The 21,762-nt window shown below is 41.2% G+C and overlaps 2 protein-coding genes across 15 annotated transcripts in view; one reads left to right on the forward strand and one right to left on the reverse strand.

Annotated features, from left to right (window-relative positions):
- Positions 1 to 21,762, reverse strand: part of chst6 (carbohydrate sulfotransferase 6) — an 88,036-nt gene that overhangs the window by 58,087 nt on the left and 8,187 nt on the right. For 3 of the 13 annotated variants that reach the window (XR_013808292.1, XR_013808293.1, XR_013808294.1), the window contains exon 1: positions 3,918 to 4,165. The exons of 3 other annotated variants lie outside the window; for them this stretch is intronic. Coding sequence is in view for 6 of the 10 variants with exons in the window: in XM_079681883.1 (XP_079538009.1) it covers positions 14,132 to 15,334 (1,203 nt within the window). In the remaining 4 variants the exon portion in view is untranslated. Of the gene's footprint in view, positions 1 to 3,917; positions 4,166 to 10,908; positions 16,160 to 16,554; positions 16,686 to 21,762 lie in introns of those variants that run through there. 7 more of the 13 variants (XM_079681883.1, XM_079681880.1, XM_079681881.1 and 4 more) reach the window with 7 other exon arrangements.
- LOC307041557 (uncharacterized protein) lies at positions 6,897 to 9,594 on the forward strand. 2 transcript variants are annotated; one of them, XM_079685024.1, is made up of 3 exons: positions 6,897 to 9,028; positions 9,152 to 9,417; positions 9,582 to 9,594. In XM_079685024.1, exons 1-2 carry the CDS (start codon positions 6,979 to 6,981, stop codon positions 9,391 to 9,393), a joined length of 2,292 nt encoding a protein of 763 aa, XP_079541150.1. In that variant the 5' UTR covers positions 6,897 to 6,978; the 3' UTR covers positions 9,394 to 9,417; positions 9,582 to 9,594. The 2 variants fall into 2 exon arrangements, with proteins under 2 accessions (XP_079541150.1, XP_079541149.1); XM_079685023.1 differs by lacking the exon at positions 9,582 to 9,594 and having other exon boundaries at positions 9,152 to 9,572.

A 21,762-nucleotide genomic window follows, 5' to 3' on the forward strand; every position in this document is an offset into this window, starting at 1 on the left:
ATCTAAAGATATATTAACTATGGATGGCATTAATTTGGCCTCCAGTGAGACTGTAAGGAATCTTGGTGTTATATTTGATCAGGATTTATCCTTTAACGCCCACATAAAATCAATTTCAAGGACCGCCTACTTCCATCTACGTAACATTGCAAAAATCAGGCATATCTTGCCTCAAAACGATGCAGAGAAACTAGTCCATGCATTTGTTACTTCAAGGCTGGATTATTGTAACTCCTTATTATCAGGGTGTACCAAGAAGTCAGTCAAGTCGCTTCAGCTGATTCAAAATGCTGCAGCTCGTGTACTAACCAGAGTTAGGAAAAGGGACCACATTACTCCTGTTCTGGCTGCCTTACACTGGCTCCCTATAGAACACAGGATAGAATTTAAAATTCTTCTTCTCGCCTACAAAGCCCTTAATGGGCAGGCGCCATCTTACCTTAAAGAACTCATTATACCCTATTGTCCTACTAGGGCATTGCGTTCCAAGAATGCAGGGTTGTTGGTTGTTCCTAGAGTCTCTAAAAGTACAATGGGAGCCAGAGCCTTTTCTTATCAAGCTCCACTTTTGTGGAATCAGCTTCCAGTTTGTGTTCGGACGGCAGACACCCTATCCGTTTTTAAGAGTGCGCTTAAGACCTTCCTTTTTGATAAAGCTTATAGTTAGGGCTGATTAGATTCAGCCCCTAGTTTTGCTGATATAGGCTTAGTTTGTCGGGGGACATCTTACTTCTTCCTTCTCTCTGTCTATACCTGTGTACTCTCATGTTCCGATTAACCCAGCTTCCCCACATTTCTTTCTTTTTGGTGTCTATATACGCCGGGATCCGGAGTCATGGATGATCCTGCGGTCCTGTGTCATGGATTGCGAGTCCTGGATCTTGAGTCGTGGCTGCGGTCCTGGATCATAAGTCCTGGATGGATATCCTCGTGGATTCATCTTCTTATTATACACATATGCATTTCAAAACATTTGGACTACCTATGTTGCAAATGTATTATCTTTTCAATTTACACACGGCATCTATTGCACGTCTGTCCGTCCTGGGAGAGGGATCCCTCCTCTGTTGCTCTCCCTGAGGTTTCTCCCATTTTTCCCTTTAAACTGTGGGGTTTTCTCTGGAAGTTTTTCCTTGTACGATGTGAGGGTCTAAGGACAGAGGGTGTCGTATTGTCATACTGATATTCTGTACAAACTGTGAAGTCCACTGAGACAAATGTAACATTTGTGATATTGGGCTATATAAATAAACATTGATTGATTGATTGATTGATCTTGTGTCCATATATTTCTGTTTTGGTGGTCATGCCACGGTGCATGCATGTGCGGGTCATGGTCAAATATCTGGATTAAGAGGTTGCTTTTTCTTTGCACAGCATGAAAGAAAGGCGAAATGAATGGGCTGTGATTTTAGTTTTTTAAGCAGACGTTGAGTTCAATCATTTGTACGGCCCTCGGAGGATGTTGTAAAAATTGAAATGGCCCTTGAGAGTAAAAAGGTTCCCCATCCCTGGTTTAGACGTAATTCTGTCCTTCTGCTTACCGCATCATTTATGAGACAACATTTCATAACATTAACACAACATATGTTTGTATCTTTTATTTTAAATGTATTGTTGTATGTTGTGTGAGCTTATCTCTCTGTACAGCACTTTGGTCTGAAGGGTTAGAGTTTGCGTGGAGGACCGCACATTTTCCTGTCAAGTTAATATTTTATAAATCGCAAACATTGCATAGAAACTGGCGTACGCAATTTTTTGAGCGTATATCCCTTTATAAATGAAGCTTTAATTTTCTCTTAATTTTCTCTTTTGTCTTTAATTTCTCATGGTTTTAGTGAAGTTAATGTTACAACTGAGCAGTGGTCCTCAGTTACACTACAGTGTACAGTCATCTCCTATTTCAGTCTTTTATTATTATTATTATCATTTTAAAAAAAATCTTGATTTTCTTGAATTTTGATATTATTAATCTGTGTGAATCTTTGCTGTCCTGTTTTTTCACGTTTACCCTGTTGCTGCTTTGTACAACTGAATTTCCCCTCAGGGATTAATAAAGGTTAATCTTATCTTGTCTTATCAGTGTTTAAAAGTAATAAGAAAAAGCATATTAAGTGGTTGAGGGTCATCTGGGGTGAAGACCGACGTGGAGTCCGGACTGAGGTGCTTCAAGCAGGTACTGTTAAAAAGTTACTTTGATGAGCCCCAGAGCAGAGTCCTGCCTCGGATACCCGGCGGATAACCCGCAAAATAGTTGTGTAACGGGCAAAACATACATGTAGGCCTATATCCAGGGGTGCACATAACTGGTACGCAGGTACGCATGCGCGGCAACAATCTGAATTGCGTACCGACACTTGTGTCACAAAGCGCATTTGCGTACCGACGTTTGTGAAGCTTTTCCAGAATGCGGTTAGATCACCGGACGACAGAGTCGGTCTCCGTGTGCATAGACAGGGCTGCTGTTAACGTCGGTCTGTACAACGGAATTGTGCCAAAACTACGCCAACCGGCTGCGGAGGGAGACTCCCCCCCTTCACTGGAGAACTGCGCTAAAACAGCTGATCCCAACGTTCACGCTCTGTGGTCACGAAGTACTCCACTAGCCCACCCCCCCTGTCAACTTTCCTGAAGTACTCCACTAGCACCCCCCAAAATTCACAACGGGTCGGGTCGTGGGTCTTATATCAACAGGTCGGGTCCAGATTTGACTTGAAGATAATTGCGTGTAACGGGTCGGTTTGCGGTAGCTACTGAGCTGCGAGGGTTAGGGTGGGTGCAGATTTGCAAAACTGGACCCATGCAGGACTCATGAGACACACTCGGAGTTGTGTCCTATGCAGCCAGTGTAGTTATTTGACCCAACATTGATTTTGAGTGATTAGGTCACATGACCTGGAAGTTATTGAAGCAATAAGCTAATTTTTCCATCAAAATATTAATATAAAAATATTTAGAGTGTTAAAATGCAATAAAAAGAGGTGTGTCCTATGCAGCCAGTGTAGTTCTTTGACCCAACATTGATTTTGAGTGAATTGGTCACATGACCTGGAAGGTATTGAAGAAATAAGCTCATTTTTCCATCAAAATATTAATATAAAATATCTTAAGTATTAAAATGCAATAAAAAGAGGTGTGTCCTATTCAGCCAGTGTAGTTCTTTGACCCAGCATTGATTTTGAGTGATTAGGTCACATGACCTGGAAGGTATTGAAGCAATATGCTCATTTTCGCATTAAAATACCAATATAAAAATATCTTAAGTATTAAAATGCAATAAAAAGAGGTGTGTCCTATGCATCAAGTTTAGTTATTTTATCCAGCACTGATTTTGAGTCATTAGGTCACATGATCTAGAAGTTATTGAAGAAATATGCAAATGCTTCCATACAAATATTAATAAAACGTATTTAAAGTATTAAAATGCAATAAAAAAGGGGTGTGTTCAACAAATGCTCTAGCGTGGATTTGCTTCACCTTCACTCGATCGGGAAGCTGTCGATTTATTAAAAAGAAAAATGTTCTTGTGTAATTGGAAAGTCATTTGTTGATGGTCCCTAAGTGAAAGCATCGTTTCGCGGAGAAGATCTCCTCGTCGTAATACAGCCAGCAGCAGGGTAAACTGACGCTGCTGGCGGGTCCGCGAATGTCCGTCGAATATCCAACCTAAAACTGAGTTCACCGCGGTCACTAAAAACACGCTAAACACAAGTCAATCAAATAAACTCACCTTATGATTTTTATGGCTTTATCCTAGCCAGTGAGTGAATGACAATGTTTACAAATTGACAGCTGTATTTACGTAGCTCGTTGTAAAGGCAAATGTGAACTCAGCTTTTTGCAAACAATGCGTCTTGTGATAACCTGTAACTATGGCGAACATTTGATGATATTAAATCAATTTGAATAACTTTTACCTTGTAGAGATCACCTCGGAACAGAACCAGCTTACTCCTTCGATGCGGGAAGAAAATATGGTGGACTCCCCCTCTTTGTTTAAAAAAGAAAAGCATCAACATTTTCAAATAAAGATTTTTTGCAATTCTTTCTGCTTTTCATCTTGTCCATTAAAGTGCCATATTGTTCAAGTTAAATTACGAAACTATTAAAGTAGGGTTTTGAGTCCGACAATTTTGATTTGTGAATAAAATATTTGTCAATAATAAGAAAATGAGTAATCGGCTGCAGAGCAAGCTGCTGACGTATGTGCTCAGTGGGCGGAGTTACAGAAATAAACATAACTTTTTTCGTATTTCTTAACATGATAGAGACTTATAGAACGCACACCCCTCAAGATTAAAATAATTCTACATGATTGATTGATGTTTCGATGAGAAACATGAATACATTTTGTCTCATATATTAACTGAATATTTGCAAATTGAACAACCCCACTTTCCCCTTTTTTTCAGTGCAGAAAGCAGCACAAGAGGGACTCATTTTACACCAGATGAAAGTTAAGACAGCCTATTTGCAGGCACCCATTGATTGTGAAATCCATATGGAGCAACCACAAGGCTATGAAGAAAAGTCAATAACCGGGGAAAACCTAGTTTGTAAGTTGCAAAAGTCTCCCTATGGCCTTAAGCAATCAGGTAGAAACTGGAAAGCTATGTTACACACATGTCTGAGGGAGAACGGTTTCATACAGAATCCAGCTGATCATTGTGTGTATACAAGAGAGAAACATGATGAAAAGGTCATCATGATTGTATAGGTTGACGATCTGATCATAGCAGCAAGCAACACAAATGTATGGAAGGTGTAAAGATTATGCTTTCTGACAGGTTTAAAATGAAGGACCTGGGAAAGTTGAAACATTTCCTGGGAATTTATTTTTACCAAACAGAAGGTGAAGTGAAAATGTCTCAAAAGAAATATACAGGCAAAATCCTAGAGAGGTTTGAAATGCAGGATTGCAAGGCCAGGTGGACCCCATGTGAGCCAAAACTTGAACAAACAGATGATTCTGAGAAATGGACAGACCCAACTAAATACAGAGAGGCAGTGGGAAGTTTAATTGACTTGTCCACATGCACTAGACCAGATATAGGTTTTGTGGTCAGTAAACTATCTCAGCACTTGGCTGAACCAACAGAGGAACATTGGAACACAGTAAAACATGTGTTCTGATATCTAAAAGGCACAAGAGAACAGGAGTTATGCTTTAAGAGAAATGACAGAGAGGCACTAGGTCTAAAAGTGTACTGTGATGCTGACTGGGCATCAGATGCAACAGACAGGCGTAGCAAATTAGGATATTGTGTCAGTCTAAGGAAGCTCTCTGATCTCATTGAAAATAAAGAAACAACCAACAGTGGCATTATCCACCTGTGAGGCAGAATACATGTCTATACATGCAGGCAGCAACATGAAAAGCAGGAGCATGAACGCAGCAGCAGCATTAGCGAGGCAGAGGCAGGCAGATCTGGCAGCTTAAATAGAGCGGCAAGTTAAGGAGAATGTGATTGGTTGGTTGTAAGAGGGACGAGGTACTTCACGTGTTAATGTATCATTGGTGCTCGAGTTGACTGCCTGAACTGATTTCGCCCCATTTTATAGTTTTCAATATTTTTTTGTATTCATTCATTTTGTCTTGTGTCTTTTTTGCTTTTACTGAGTGAGTTATCTGTTGTGAATTATTTTAGTATTATTATTTTGTATTATCCTGCATATTTTACCTCCTTGTTGTCTTCCTTGAAATCGTATGTACGTATGCTGCATGTGTGTTAAAAGGTTTTAACGTTTGAAATGAATTTCTTGTTTTCTGTTCATCTTATGTTTTGTGCCATATTGTTAAAGCACTTTTGGCTGCACTGTGTGCATGTGTATTATCAATATGGTATTAATATATGAAGTATATCAAAGAACATACATTGACCAATAACATACAGTATGGCAATTCTGTTGATATAGTCCATGGGCCAGAGGCCAAAATTGGACTTTTTGGTACCACTCAGAGTGGCAAAGTCTAGTAACATTTTTTGAAAAGGTACATGTCCATAGATGATATTTTGGTATGATAACCCATCCTAAGTGGTAGCTTTTTGACAGTTATCAGCTCATAAAGTTATCAACCCCCTGCAAAAAATAGGCCTCTAAACGCCGGGGGCATATTTTGTTTTGTGCTCATTTTCAGAACTTTACTCATATGTTATGAGGGCATGTTTGGTAGCATTTTAAAGTGTACAATCCTAGCTTTCATTTAGACCTAGTTTTGGGCCTATCTAAAAAATATAAAGGTCACATGGTCAAAGGTCAAACTGTCTCAACAAAATTTTTTCCACTATTTTCGCCTAAACTGTAGTCTTTTTTATAGCACTGTGAAATGTAGGAACAGCACTGACACAAATAACAAAAACTGAAATACTCACAGGACTGTAACAATTCAGGAAATGTTTAATCTTCCCATAATATCCTGCTATGAGGGAGGATATGGGTCTTTAAGTGGAACATGGGCCCAGGCGAGAATTGACAATAACTGCTAATTATTTGGTATTTGTCACAGAGTTTTTATTTAGATTTCTATATATCTTTGCCCTAATCATCATCATCATCATCATCATCATCATCATCATCATCATCATCATCATCATCATCATCATCATCATCATCATCATCATCATCATCATCATCATCATCATCATCATCATCATCATCGTTGTTGTCCAGAGTTAAGACAACTTCTTCATCCTCCTCAACCCTCTGATTTGTGCATGTTTGCAGTTTGCACATTTTCGTGCAGTCAAGATTGTTGGTGAGGCAGGAGAAATCTGGTAGTCTACAGGTCTTCACACACTTGCAGGCCATGAGAGATTTTATTTAGTTTTCTTTACATCTTTGCCCTAATATCAGCAGCAGCAGTCCAAAGTACATACAGGATTCATCAAGCAGGATTCATGTCAGCGTATTCTGACACAATTTAATGAGTACCTCAGCTTCCTCAGAAAAGACAATGGTCCCCTGTCTGCCTTCTGGATGTCCTATGTGGACATGGTTGAGATTCTGCTTTGTCTAATTCGAGCATCACGAGAGGGAAATTGGATGATGCATCTTACAGCAATAAGAGCCATCATTCCATGGTGCTTTGCATATGATAGGATCAACTATGCCAGATATCTGACATACTACTATGCACAAATGTCTCGCCTGGAGACTGATAATCCTGCTGTTCATGCACACATTGCAAAGGGTGGTTTGTCTGTCCAGCTCAGTGGGAACAATCCCTTTGGAAAGATTCCAGTTGACCAGACAATTGAGGAGACCATAAACAAGGACACCCAGACTGCTGGAGGAACCAAGGGTTTCAGCCTAAAAGCAGGAGCAGTCACCAGATACTATCTCACTTCAGAAAACAGAAGTCAGTACCTAAGGCAACTCAGGAACATGACAGGCACCAAAACTACAGGCAGTTTCAGTCATCACGATCTACAGAAGACCAGAATAGAGAAGGACAGGGCTGATGTGAATGCCTTTGTAGAGCTTATGAAAAATAGCTGGGTAAACCCTCTCAGTCCAGATCAGTCTGACATCATCAGTCTTTCCACAGGAATCGCTGTGTCACCAGACATAGCCAGTGATCTGCTGCAAGCTCACCAGACTGGAGAGGAAGCATATCAGAAGTTCAGAAGTGAGCGTTTGGAAAAAGAATCACCAGAAACCAAATTCCACGACAGAATGAAAAAACAGAATCTGAAGACATTCTCAAGCCTCACAAAAAGAGACAGAGGAAATCAAAAACAAAACAAGGAGTTGATATTGAAAGCAGACAGAAATCTCTTTGGGCATATGATAATTGTTTCACAAAGTAGAAGTCTTCACATTAAAGATGTCCTGGCTCATCCACTTGGTCCACTGCCTTGGTCACTTTCAAATCCAGACGGTTCGCTGCGAAAGACCAATAAGGCCGCTCTTGCTAGAGAGTTAGAGAAATCAGCATCAGCAGTTGAAGATATTGGAAATCTCTCTGCATGCATCATTGATGGAATGAGCCTTGTTCAGAAACTGAAAGGTGATGGCAAGACTTTTGGAGAGATTGCTGGTTCTGTGCTGAACTTTGCTTTGCATGAAGGAGGAAAGAGTACACGAATAGATGTGGTGTTTGATGTGTACAGGAAAACATCCATCAAGAATGCTGAGAGAGACAATCGAGGTGCAACAAGTAGCACTCAATGGAAGAACATTGCCCCGGGACACAATGTTGTGCAGTGGAGAAAACTCTTAAGCAATCCAGAGAGCAAAACTGCCTTGATCAAGTTCATTGTGGACCAGTGGAAGCTGCCAGAAAACCAGGTGAAGCTTCAAGAAAAGCAGCTTTTTGTAACATGTGGAGAGACATGCTATTGTCTTAAGAACAAAGATGTGAAAGTTGTGATGGAGTTAAAGTGTTCCCATGAGGAGGCAGACACCCGCATGCTCCTACATGCTGCTCATGCCAGCCAGAATGGCTATAAAACTACAGTGATTGTGAGTGAGGACACAGATGTCATGGTCCTTTGCTTAGGGAACTGTAAGAAGATAAACTGCACCATGTACCTGAAATGTGGGAGTCAGAATAGAACAAGATACATCAACATTAGCACCCTTGCTGAACTCCATGGAGATGATCTCTGTGATGCTCTTGTAGGTCTCCATGCCTTTACAGGTTGTGATAGTGTGAGTGCTTTTGCAGGAAGAGGGAAACTCTGTGCTTTCAAACTTGTTAAAGGAAACAGGACATATCAAGAGGGCTTCAAATCCCTGGGAACATCATGGGATGTATCAGAGCACTTACACAGAGCCATGGAATCCTTTGTGTGTCAGATGTATGCACCATCATCCGACATATGTGATGTGAACGACCTTCGGTACCTGATGTTCTGCACCAAAAGGGGTGAAATGGAGTCAAGCCTTCTTCCGCCTTGCAGGGACTGCTTACAGCTGCATACACAGCGCGCAAATTACCAGGCAGCAGTATGGAGGCAATGTCTGGAAGGACAACCAGGCATACCAGAGCCAAAAGGTTATGGATGGAAAACAGACGTCAAAGGTATGCTTTTAGTAAATTCACTGCAACAGTATAGGTAATTTCTGTACATTTCAGTTCTTTAGTGAAGTAGATGAGACATGGAAAGTGTGTGACTTGGATCTTACACTTCTTCTTTTACTGTAGGTATGCTGGTGTTGGACTGGATGCGAGGGCTCCCAGCTCCAAAGGCTGTCTTGGAGCTCATGGCCTGCAAGTGTGTAAAGACCTGTAGGCTTCCAGGCTGCTCCTGCCTCGCCAACAACTTCAAGTGCACAGAAATGTGCAAACTTCAAAAATGCACAAATCAGAGGGTGGAGGAGGATGAAGAAGTTGCCTTCACTGTGGACTATGATGATGATGATGATGATGATGGATGTGATGATTAGGGCAACCCCCACATGAGACCCCAGGTAAGATACAAAAAATAGTAAAAGGTAGCGATAAATTAAAGATTTAAATAAAATAAGATAAAATAAAATAGAATAAAGATAAAGATCGATCTATATAGGATACAGAAAAAAGTTATTGTGCAAATGTTCCTGTAGTTTTTATTCCTGTGCCCCATGTGCTCCAGGTGCTGGTGCATCAGACACTGAAGGAGCTGCTGATCCTAGGAGCGGAGCTGCAGAAGGAGGCCACCTCCCACTCCCTGTCCTCCTCCTCCGAACACTGCCCCTCCGCCCACACACACCACAGGAACTCCCCTGCACTTGGCCGTCTGATACACACACAGTATAGTTCATGTTTCAGTGTTTACACTCTGAGGGATTCTTCTTACATTTCTATTAACATTATAACAAAAACCCATATGTTTGTAAAGTTTTTTGAAAAGTATTTAAAGAGAATTTAAAACCTGACGCCCCACCATGCCCCACCACCCCCACCCCACCTTAACGCTCTTAACGCTGACTTCAGATGTTCAATGTTTTCAAAAATGCACAAATCAGAGGGTGGAGGAGGATGAAGAAGTTGTGTCTTCACTGTGGACTATGATGATGATGGATGTGATGATTAGGGCAAATCTAAATAAAAACTCTGTGACAAATACCAAATAATTAGCAGTTATTGTCAATTCTCGCCTGGGCCCATGTTCCACTTAAAGACCCATATCCTCCCTCATAGCAGGATATTATGGGAAGATTATACATTTCCTGAATTGTTACAGTCCTGTGAGTATTTCAGTTTTTGTTATTTGTGTCAGTGCTGTTCCTACATTTCACAGTGCTATAAAAAAGACTACAGTTTAGGCGAAAATAGTGGAAAAAATGTTGTTGAGACAGTTTGACCTTTGACCATGTGACCTTTATATTTTTTAGATAGGCCCAAAACTAGGTCTAAATGAAAGCTAGGATTGTACACTTTAAAATGCTACCAAACATGCCCTCATAACATATGAGTAAAGTTCTGAAAATGAGCACAAAACAAAATATGCCCCCGGCGTTTAGAGGCCTATTTTTTGCAGGGGGTTGATAACTTTATGAGCTGATAACTGTCAAAAAGCTACCACTTAGGATGGGTTATCATACCAAAATATCATCTATGGACATGTACCTTTTCAAAAAATGTTACTAGACTTTGCCACTCTGAGTGGTACCAAAATCTGGTCTGGCCCATGGACTAATAGATACTGGTCTTAAATGTGTAATCGTAGTAGATTATTGTTAAGAAAATTGTATTCATGTGAAGTGAAACATTCAAAGTGTAAAGGTTTTCCTATCTAAGGGATCACTTTGTGGGATCACTTTTTCTTTTAAATCAGTGATGTTTCATTTCTATTTTATACAGTAGTAAAATCCGCCAACAGATGGCACCAAAACGTAACTGATGTACTTCTGAGAAGATCAGCTTATATCTTCTTACAAACCAGATTTCAGTCAAACAGAATAAACCAGACCAACAAGTGACAAGTAAATATTTATTGCAGTTATTTGTACCTTATAGTTCCCGCTTCAAGTCATCTTCATATAAATACATGAACAAACTGGCAGCTCTGAAAGGCACCGACTCTTCAAACTAAATAAAGGAGATGTGGTTAAAGATAACTGTCTCACATGTTTCACACTGCACACCGACACATGTTCAATGTGCAGGCACTTCATTAAATCAGTGGCAACATTTTCACAAACTTTTGATTAATTCCACAGTAAAAAAAAAATTACGTAATAATAACTTCTCCAGGTCAGGACATTAAACATCATCAGTTTATCTACATGTGACTGCTGATCACTTTTTGGTTAAAGCATCACACTGCAGAAACTCATCATGGCATCCCCACTCTTCATGTGTGATTGACTTAAGAAACAAAGAGAAAAAAAACTCCCTATAATGACATCTTAACACCCATACCAGTGCTATTGTACACTTTATTTTAAACATAATTATTAATGCAAAGGGTGGGATACCTAGCAAACAAGCACAGTATTCAAAAGTCTGTCCACTGGGAAATCCATACATACCAGCATTTGTGCAGACACTGAGAGAACACAATGTACTCAGCCAGCTCTGTTCCATATGTTCCATACAGACAGGCGGACTCTCATCTTCAGACATGTTAACTCTTTCAACACAGTACCTTTACTTTATGTGTTGAATGTTAATGTAATATTTACCTTAAGCAGGTACATATCTCCAGTAGGAGATTGTTATTAAATAAACCGTGGGTCAAACTGACACACAAGATGTGGTACAGCCAAACAACAACTTCACGATGTAACACACTAATGCTCAGGAAATTCTAGTATGTGTTGATGAGCTGCTTTTACTTGATGTGAATATGTTGGAATTGTCATATAAATGCTTAATTCTTATCCCTTGAGAAATCCTTAGAGTCACAATATAATTCCTGCCTCTGAGGTCCTGATTCTTCATTCTAGTTCTCTAGTGCTCTGTGGCTCCATCTGTGATTTTCTTTAAACAGCTGCTGGAAACAAGAATGGTGAGTGGCAGGCAGTAAACTACCACACTGAGCTGAGAGACGTTTCAACTCAGAGAACTCTGGCTGTTTCTACCAACAACTATTCCCACAGCCTGCTGCACATTCAATAAAGACATCAAACAATTCTCAAGTTTAGGTTTAAAGGAAACTAATGTGAAGAAGAGAATTGTACCTCTTATCAGAAATCACTTTTTAATAGAAATGCTAACTAATAAAAGTAGCTAATTTGGCTGGTAAGATGTAAATCAATATGATTTAACAATCTTCATTACAAAGCTTAGTTGAATACTCGATTCTGATTGGTCAATTTGGACGTTCCAGAGGTCTGCTTATTTTTACTAACAGTTTGTTGCTAAGGAGAACAGACTGTTGCTAAAGATGATCAAGTCAAAGTCTGGTCCATCTAACATCAGCTGTGGACAACTTTTTCAATATTTATGTTTAATTTGTGGAGAGTGCAACACTTTGGATTCATGATGGCTAAACTGTCCCCAGTAAAGAAAAGAAAAACAGAGCAAGAGAAATCAACAGAAGAAGACAGACAGCAAGTAAACACTAAAGGGAACAGCAGAAGAAGACAGACAGGAAGTAAACACTAACGGGGAATAAAGAACACTGCCCGCCTGGTGTCGGATTCCTGATCCCCCTGTCTGTGTTCTTTTTTCATGAATGACCGCTTCACTGCATATTATCCCTAACATATTGATTAAAGCTTAATCATTGTCAAAAGTATTTTACTCAGAACACCATCTACTGTGTCAGTGTAATGATTAATCAACCAAGGACATAACAAATCCTGTAAACAAATATAACTGGGGTGTTCCAGGAAGAAGATTAAGAGTTAGCTAGTTACCGCTTTTATACAACTCCTAAACAGCGAAACATTGTGCCCCGTCATGAATGACTAATTTGATATGTGTAACAACAAGTAAATGTTAAGATGTTTTTTAACAGCAGCTACCCTAAAAGGATGAAGGTTCAACCATTCATCCTGACTTCAGCTCCAATGAAGCTCAGTGACAGACTTCTCTTCTCTTCGATTAATCAAATTCACTTCATCACGCTATTATCAGACCTCTGCACCTCTCAAACGATGTAAGGGTACTTCCTGCCCCCCGCGCACTTTCAGATGCAGATCAAAAACCCTAGAAAACTTCCTGTCTCATGGACAAAGACTGGCTCTACTCCTCTGAGGGAGCTTCATCAGTGATCCGGCCCTCAGGGGACACTGGCATGGGGCCCAGCTCCAAACAATGTGCATTCAAATGCAGTGAATTAACAGGAATTCTCTGGGCCAGGGAGGGATGGCAGCAGCAGGACTGGCAGGGGTCCTGCCCTGTTAAATATGCTCTGACTGTCCCCAACACAGTGGAAAACTCAGGCTCAGAAACAAGTGTAAAGTATGCGTAGTGGCTTTAAAAATATATAATTTGTCCAGACCAAGTACCATGTAATAATCTGTTCTTGTTTACAACTGAATTATTTTCATGTGGGGCCATGATGGGGCCAAAATTGATATTTTCAGACGTTGTGAACAAAGCCAGAGTAAGATATATTGTTGAGTTGTCTCTCAGTGAGCTGCTCTACATTTCAATTCTCTTTGGTAAGCATTGGGCAGTATGAACATCTAAGGGCTGCTGTTAGATAGAGTTTCCCGCTTGGTTCAGAATGAAGCCTTCATGTCATTATTCTATTAACATTTTAGAACCAACTGGAGATGAGGAAAGGAGGAAGAAAACAATGGGAGGGGTTCTAATGACAATTGTTCCTGTTTTTATCTTGTTGAGAGACGCATCAGGACACATTCTGATACGCTATACAAATATATGTGGTCAAATCCCAGACCACCCTGGCAAGTGGTTTGATGGTGGGATCCACAGTGTCTTGGTTTTGCCTACATTTCTAAAGCGGTGCACTTGTGATCTTATTGGCTAAAATGCAAGTTAACGTTCTGGGTTAATGTGTCTTCCAGTTTGGTTATACAATCATTTTTTGGCCCTTGCATTCAATATTGCTGTTCTGTCATTTTACATTTAAATCCCATCACTCTACTGACAAATCAAAGCTTTAACCAGGGAAATCAGGCCAGTGTTCCCTCAGTTGTAGCACTTATTAAAGACTATGAAGAACATGGACTTCAGTCCAGTGAAGTCTTTTGGTGTCTTTGCTATTCAGAAACAGAAGGTAATTTAACCATTACCGGGATGCTCTGTCTTAGTTTGCAACCAGCTGAACTGATACGGTTCCCGGGGCACAAGTAGATCTATGTCAAGTCTCTTCTGTTCTTTTTCACTGTTAACCGTTCTGTACCCGAGCAACGACATGGCCCCTTTACACACTTCCTGGATGCGTTTGACCTTGCTGTGAGGCAGCGCGGTGCGCCAAGCTTGCGAGACGTCAGCAGCGTTTCGTGACGAGATTTCGAAGGCATCTTTCTTGGAGCCTTTGCCTTTTCCGTGCGTCACCTTGAAGATCCATTCCTGCAGCTGTTCGGTCATCTCTAGACCTACAAACTCATACATGTCGTTTATCTCGTCGAGAGGGTTGCGCGCCACATCCTCGTAGCGCACCATTTTGTAGCGGCCTTTCAGAAACGGAGGGGCCTTCAGGATGGCCCTCTCATGAATGCGCACGTGGCTACGGCAGATCTCCTGCATGGCCTGGTACTGCACCTCTGCCGCTGGGACGTTCCTCTGCTCCAAGACCACAGAGTTATCGTACACAAAGGCGTTGGCTGACGCCTCTTTAGACCGCACCACGGCCCGCGGGTCCCTGACCAGGTGGATGATGCGGAGGTCTATGTTTGGATCCTGCAGCAGCGGGTAGAGGGATTCTAGCTCAAAGAATCTCACTTCCTTTAGTACTACATGACTGTAACTGCCGCAGGCGTCCTTGGCCCCCTGCAGGCCTTGAGCATCACAGGCCTTGAAGCACTGGGTCTGGTTGCTGAACTGGTTGCGGGGGGTGAGAGGACAGGCCGGCGGCGAGCACAGCGCTCTGCTGTGACTCCACATAAACAAAAAGGACATGTTGATTTGCTCCGGCATGTAGGCCTCCATCACAGACATGTCGCACTGGAACACGCTCCGTAACAAATCCCTCACCGCCATGCGCAGCGCCTGCGCCCCGTGCTTCTGCAGCTTGGTCCACACGTGCCACGCCGGCTCCATCATGTAGAAGACAGACGGATGCTGACTGAACACCTGCCCCACGAAAGACGAGCCTGATCTCCAGGAGGACAGCAGCAGGACATGAACTTTGCCGCCATTGGAGGGGGGGGAGCCGCAGGGGCTGAGCTGGACGTACCAGCCGCAGAACAGCACCACCGCCGCCCCCTGGAGGATGACCAGGAAGATCATGGTGCTGAGGTTCACTCTGCAGCGGGGCATCATGGCCGACGATCTTTCTGCTGCTTTTTGTGGAGCTTTTTATCTTCGCCCTCTGTGGAGCTGTGTGTTCCCTCAGCTGTAAGAATAGAAAGGGCTGAGGGTGGAAGAGAGATAGAGATAGAGAACGAGAGCACAAAAAAAGATATGTTAAACGTAAGCAAATCAAACAATGTTTAGGTTGTTGAGCAAAACGTATTATCTTCAGTTTCACAAGCTGTTTCCTGAAGTTGTGAACAGTGTAGCACCTGCCTAAAGCAAGCGCTGGAACACAGCACTCACCACTGAGAAGCTAATGCAGCACACACTTCAGTGTGAGAGGCCTGTGTTTTCTCACTGGGACAGTGATAAGCTGTTCATATGACTTCATGCAAATGTCCTCTGATTTATAACCTTAAATCTTTTGGCTATAGCACAACGTAATGCCGTAAAATGGTATGTTTATGCTACGAAAATTTTTATATTTGCAAAATAATGTCTTTTTGGTACACACAATGTAGCAATATGAAGTTAAACTTTAGATTGTAATTTTCATAAGCAATTATGACATTTTGGATCAAATACTCCACATTTTTAACTGCAAGGAGAATGTCTAAATGTATCCTTTTGTGTATTGGTTCAAAATCCTCCTGTAAAACTCAATGTGAACCTTGCTCTCTCCCCTGCCGTTAACTTTACATTATTGCAATAAAACATGTAAAGCATATTGTCCTGATGTTTTATATTGTATTTACCTCAGCAGTTTATGATTTGAATACTTACAGAATTTACCTGTAGGTTTAATATCTTATCTTATCATTATCTCCCAGGCTACAGACATGTGAAGGTGAGCTGAAAGAAGGAGAGGGAGAACATCAACTACTAAATGGACCAGAAGCTCTCCTTCCACATGTGCACATGCCACAAGTATGTGTGTCAAAAGAAAAATGCATGGAAATGCTAGTGTGTTTTATATATTCAGTGTTCATTCATTCATCTATTATTGCTTATATAACATGAAATGTCTTTATTTCCAAAATGATTATTCAAATTTGTGGCAAAGAATTGGAAAAAAGCAACATATGCTATGAGCGTTTTTCCATAAATGTCCATAGGAAATTATTTGAGGGCTGGTAAACTTAAATGCAGAGACCCCCATTACACCTGCTCAGGAGCCAATCCCAGCCTCTAAATGAATCTGTTCAGCAAACAGTGGAAAGAAACAAGAGTAAAAAGAAGAAACAGACCGTGTCAGGACTATCCTTCAAAGTTTGTAGATCCAGAACACGGCTGCCTGGTGATCCATGCGAGCGTAAGCTAAGATGTTGTGCTCATTGAACAAGTCCTGACACGGTCTGCTCACACTCAGAGCCTCAACACACACACACACACACACACACACACACACACACACACACACACACACACACACACACACACACACACACACACACACACACACACACACACACACACACACACACACACACACACACACACACACACACACGGACTTTCGTGGGAGAAAAAAGTTCCTGTATCTGATTGGCTGGGCGGAATGCAAACCATGCCCCGTCAAACTCCCAAAAACGTTTGTGAAGCCGCCATTTAGTTGCCCGCATTACAATCTCAGCACAGTGCACCAACGAAGAGATTATTTTTGTGAAAGCAGCTATGGCAACACCAAATAAATCAGCGGAGCGGTGGAGTGATGATGATGTGTCGGCGCTTCTGGAGATGTACTCGGAGGACGGGATTCAGAAGCTTCTACTGAAGGCAGTTTCCAACGCGAAAATGTACCAGTGTCTTTTGGTAAATTTGCTTCACGAATCGAAAGTAAAATATACTACATGCACTTTACTGTTTTAATCTGCACAAGTCTGGTCTCAGATGTACTTTTATTTGCTCGGTAGATCGAGTTAGCAATGCTAGGCTGAACTGGGTAACACTGTTAGCAGGCCGGAACCAAGCTAGTTAATAACATCTAGCTAGCTCGCTAGCTATTCTCGGCCATTATGAAAACGTTTTGACTTGTGAATAAGTGTGCAATGTTCTGTAATTTGCTTCACTAACTCATGGCACTATTTGTGTGTTTCAGGCGACGAAACTAGTGAGCTTCCCCCTCCGGAAATCAACAGTATCGCCTGCTCATCTCCCATTCCAACCAAACGCAAAGGTACATATAAACACACTGTAAAAAAAGAAGGTTACGCATCGAACTATTGTCCGTTTATTTATTTCTTGGTACAATTATGAAACACCGTGAACATACATCGTTTACACTTTTCGCGCCCTTTTCACTCTCTCACAAACGTAAACATCCGGGGCTAGAGGTCACATGACTTCCGCTAAGTAAAAACTCTGAATCATTTTTTGACAAAATATAACAAAGTTCAAGCATACATCAAGCACAAAACAATAAATAAGGGCACTTTAAGCGTCAGCTAATTGATCCCATCTTATCTTCTACTTTACACCTGCATTTTGTACACTGTCCCTGCCTGCACCATGTCCAATGTTGTCTCTGTTGACAACCTACTAGTAAACACATTCCTAGTATGTTGTAAAACTACTTGGCGATCAAACTGATCTTGTATCTCACTTATTTCTCCTCTTAGGAAAGCGGGCAAGGGATGACCGCTTTCTTGACACCATCATGGTGATGGATGACCGGCGTGCCATGGTTAGCAAGGACAATGAGGACCGGCATGCCATGGCCAACAAGGAGATGCACGACGAACAGCTGCTGCATTCACACAAGGCCCAGGAATCGCAGGACCAGCTGCTCATGGTGATGGCACGCCATGCTGACTCGGCAGCGCGCCAGGTGGAGCTGGCGGCGCTCCAGGCGGAGCAACAAAATACCTTTCAGGCTGGGCTTCTGGGAGTGCTAAGCAAGCTGGTTAAATCCAACAGGCCTTCAATTAAAAAAAGAAGAAAAACTTGTATTATATTGTTTTGATACTACTGACACTTATTTATCTGCTGCTGATAAATAAAAGAGAACCTACATGGTGATTAAACAGATCACGTATCTTGCTTGTTTCTCCTCTGACACTTTATCTTTACAGTGACCTGTGTAGCATCCTATACATCACATGTAAGTGATTATTCTGATACCATCATGTTTAATCGGTTATAAACTGGCGAAGCTTTATTTATTGTGTCCCAGCCCAAATATGTGGCTTTGAAAAAGATAATTTCATTGTATTTCAAAATGGCATCCATCAACGCAAGCACTATTAATTTATAGAAAGAGAAATGGTTAAGTTTGTAATTACCAGTGTTGTGAGTTAAATATGTTTTATTAATTATAGTAAGGGAACATCTTAGGAATTAGTGTACTGAGTTCCTCTCAGGAGGATATATAATAAAGGTGTGTTAACTGATGAGCCTATTTACTGTGCATACGACACACCTGGCAGTTTGTTATTATATTGCCACCCTGTTTTGATACTGACATTTTATCTTTGCACTAAGGTGTGTCTGCACTATTGTAATTTTGTCTGTTGACTGTGGTAAATAAAAGAGAGAACCAAATGCACTGTACAAAAGATCAGCTTTATTGTCAATTTACAATTGACATGCTGTTCAGATGACTCATAAGGGATTGCCTCCCAGCCTTGACAATGGCTGGCGCTGGCCCATCAAGCTGGGTCGTTGTTAAGGCAGTCCATTCCTCCCTGTACTCATCACCACGACGCTCACACAGGTTATGCAATACGCAACATGCTGTATTTGTGGCTGACTTATTGGCTTAAATAACTCAGTTATGAAGCTGTATAACACGAGCACCAAAACCACAACTTCAGTCAACCTGAGGTCGGAAGGTAAACAGACGCATACAGCGGAAGCAGAAGTTTTTCTTCTTCTTCTTCTCTCGTTTTTTTGGCGGATTGCAAGTTTAAGTTGTTAGCGGCCGGCCAGTAAACTCAAAGCAGATAAAGAAGAAGTGACGTCAGCGGCTTCATTTGCCTAATCCTCCGCCAGGAACTAATTTCGGTGTGAACGCGATCTTTTAGTTCAAGAGAACTAAAAGAGTTCTCTCGAACTAAGTTCTCAGGAACCTTTGTGGGAAAAGTACTTGGTGTGAACGCTCCTAATAGCCTTTGTAAAAGTGAGCTGTTTAAAAATGTGCAATAATCCGGAAATACACTGCTATGGAGCTAATTTCCTGCCATAACTCCACAAACAAACTAAACAGGTTTTACAAATGCCTCATGATTCACTAACAAACACAATGTGGTTTGCAAATACAAAACACCATCTACAAACTATTGCATTTAGTTTTGCAAAGAAAAAACGTATCTATCAAACAAGCACATACAATTTTTTCTAATAAATCATGTTTCAGATACAAATTCAGCATAGGTTTTACAAGTACCCAACTTTTTTTTCTGTGTAAATATAATAAGCCTACAAATGCTTATTATTTACGGCCCTAATAACATTCATTTTCTGGGCTCAATATGTGTCTTGGCTGTTTTCGTTGTGATCGCTAAATTCACCTTGTTTATAATATTATCACTATAACACTGACCCAGATCGCGGGATCGTTAGAAACACCTGCCATCAGACTGGCAAGGGCTGTTCCATGCTCTGCTCAACCTCCCGCCTTCCCAATGGACTCAGTAGCGCCCCCTGCTGCCGTGGAGCATGTGTGAGTGAGCATGTGTGAGTGTGTATGATGGATGTATAGAGAGGCGAAGTCCCTCCCCTTCCGGTGGGACTCATGCGACCTTATTTCGTAAAAAGTTTGTATTGAAGTCAATGGAGAGAGAAAGATTATCTTTCGATCCCGTTTGAAGTGTGCCACGAATTACACATATGATGTTTGTCAATCTTAAAAAATCATTTCCATGTCAAAAAAGTCACAGTTTGTCGTAAAATTGTTGAAATATAAGACTATGAAAAATACGCAACTAGAAAGAATACAAATCCCAGAATCCCTGTCCCGCATGCTGGCTCTTACGGAACCGACTAACTCCCATTTTGTGTATGTACAGCACTCAACATGCCCAGACTTGTAGTGATTTTCACCTCTTTTAATACTTTTCGCCTTATTCTGAAAGAAAGAAGTTAAATGTGCCAACTTGACGGCCGTCTTGGTGTGTGGTGCGAAACAGGAGATGTAGTTCATTGAGCGGTTTCACACAAAAAATGTGTTACTTCACAGTTTTACGACACATTTAAAAAAATTGGACTTGTAAAATTATCTTTTAAATTGACAAACATCCTATATGTAATTCGTGGCACAATTCAAACGGGATCGAAAGATAATCTTTCTCTCTCCATTGACTTCAATGCTTAACTTTTCCGAAATAAGGTCCCATGGAGCTCAACTGGAAGGGGAGGGACTTCGCCTCTCTATAGAGTGGCAAAGTCACGCCCATCTACTTCCGGTCCAAGGGACCTTATTTCGGAAAAATTATGTATTGAAGTCAATGGAGAGAGAAAATGTATCTTTCGATCCCGTTTGAATTGTGCCATGAATTACACATATGATGTTTGTCAATCTTAAAAAATCATTTCCATGTCAAAAAAGTCACAGTTGTAAAACTGACTATGAAAAATACGCAACTAGAAAGACTACAAATCCCAGTAAGGGATGTCATAACTGATGTCACAATTGTTTTCCTCCGCTAAATATAAGAGATAGGTAAGATAAGATAACTTTAACAAGATGCCTGTGTGCTTAGTACCAAGTTGTTATCATACCAGCAATGGGTCTTGCTCGTTCTTTCGCTTCCCGTCTGATGAAAGGACCAGGAGTGGCTGGATCAAGTTAGCTACCTAGCTAGTAGCAAGCACGTTAGTTAGCATTACAGCCTTAGCCTTGTCATTTTTATTAGCCTTAACATGAAGTAACATTAAGTAACCCAAAATGTTAAACAGTAAGAGTAGTAGTCATATTTCGTGAACCCTTTGAAGAGTACTGTCACACCAGTGTGATCATTCTATAATACACCATTTAAGCCCGGGGGAGAAAAGCTAACGCTAACACTACATTAGCATCGGCGATCTTTTCAACTTCATGCTATCTGCACAAATGGTTGACATTAAACATAAAAAATATCAGGCAGTTCAGAGAGAATCAAAGGCAGGCAGGCAGGCAGGCAGGCAGGCAGGCAGGCAGGCAGGCAGGCAGGCAGGCAGGCAGGCAGGCAGGCAGGCAGGCAGCTTTGCATGACATTCTTCTGGACGTGTTTCATTGTGGTGATAGTGAGGGTAGTCAATCCCTTGTTTAGCAAAACAGTAGTTACGGCCATCTTGGTGATGTGTATTGTTGTGCAAGACCAGAGATGTAGTTCATTGACCGTTTCACACAAAAAAATGTGTTACTTCACAGTTTTACGACACATTTTTTTTTTTGACTGGCAAAATTATCTTTTAAATTGACAAACATCATATGTGTAATTTGTGGCACAATTCAAACGGGATCAAAAGATAATCTT

This window comes from Notothenia rossii, assembly GCF_949606895.1.
Source record: "Notothenia rossii genome assembly, chromosome: 5".
Classification (NCBI taxonomy): Eukaryota; Metazoa; Chordata; class Actinopteri; order Perciformes; family Nototheniidae; genus Notothenia; species Notothenia rossii.

Bases quoted from the DNA above. Each gene is read 5' to 3' on its own strand.
- LOC307041557 (XM_079685024.1), top strand. From the start codon at position 6,979: ATGTCCTATGTGGACATGGTTGAGATTCTGCTTTGTCTAATTCGAGCA. The intron at 9,029-9,151 runs GTATGCTTTTAG...CTTTTACTGTAG, and splicing joins ATGGAAAACAGACGTCAAAG to GTATGCTGGTGTTGGACTGG.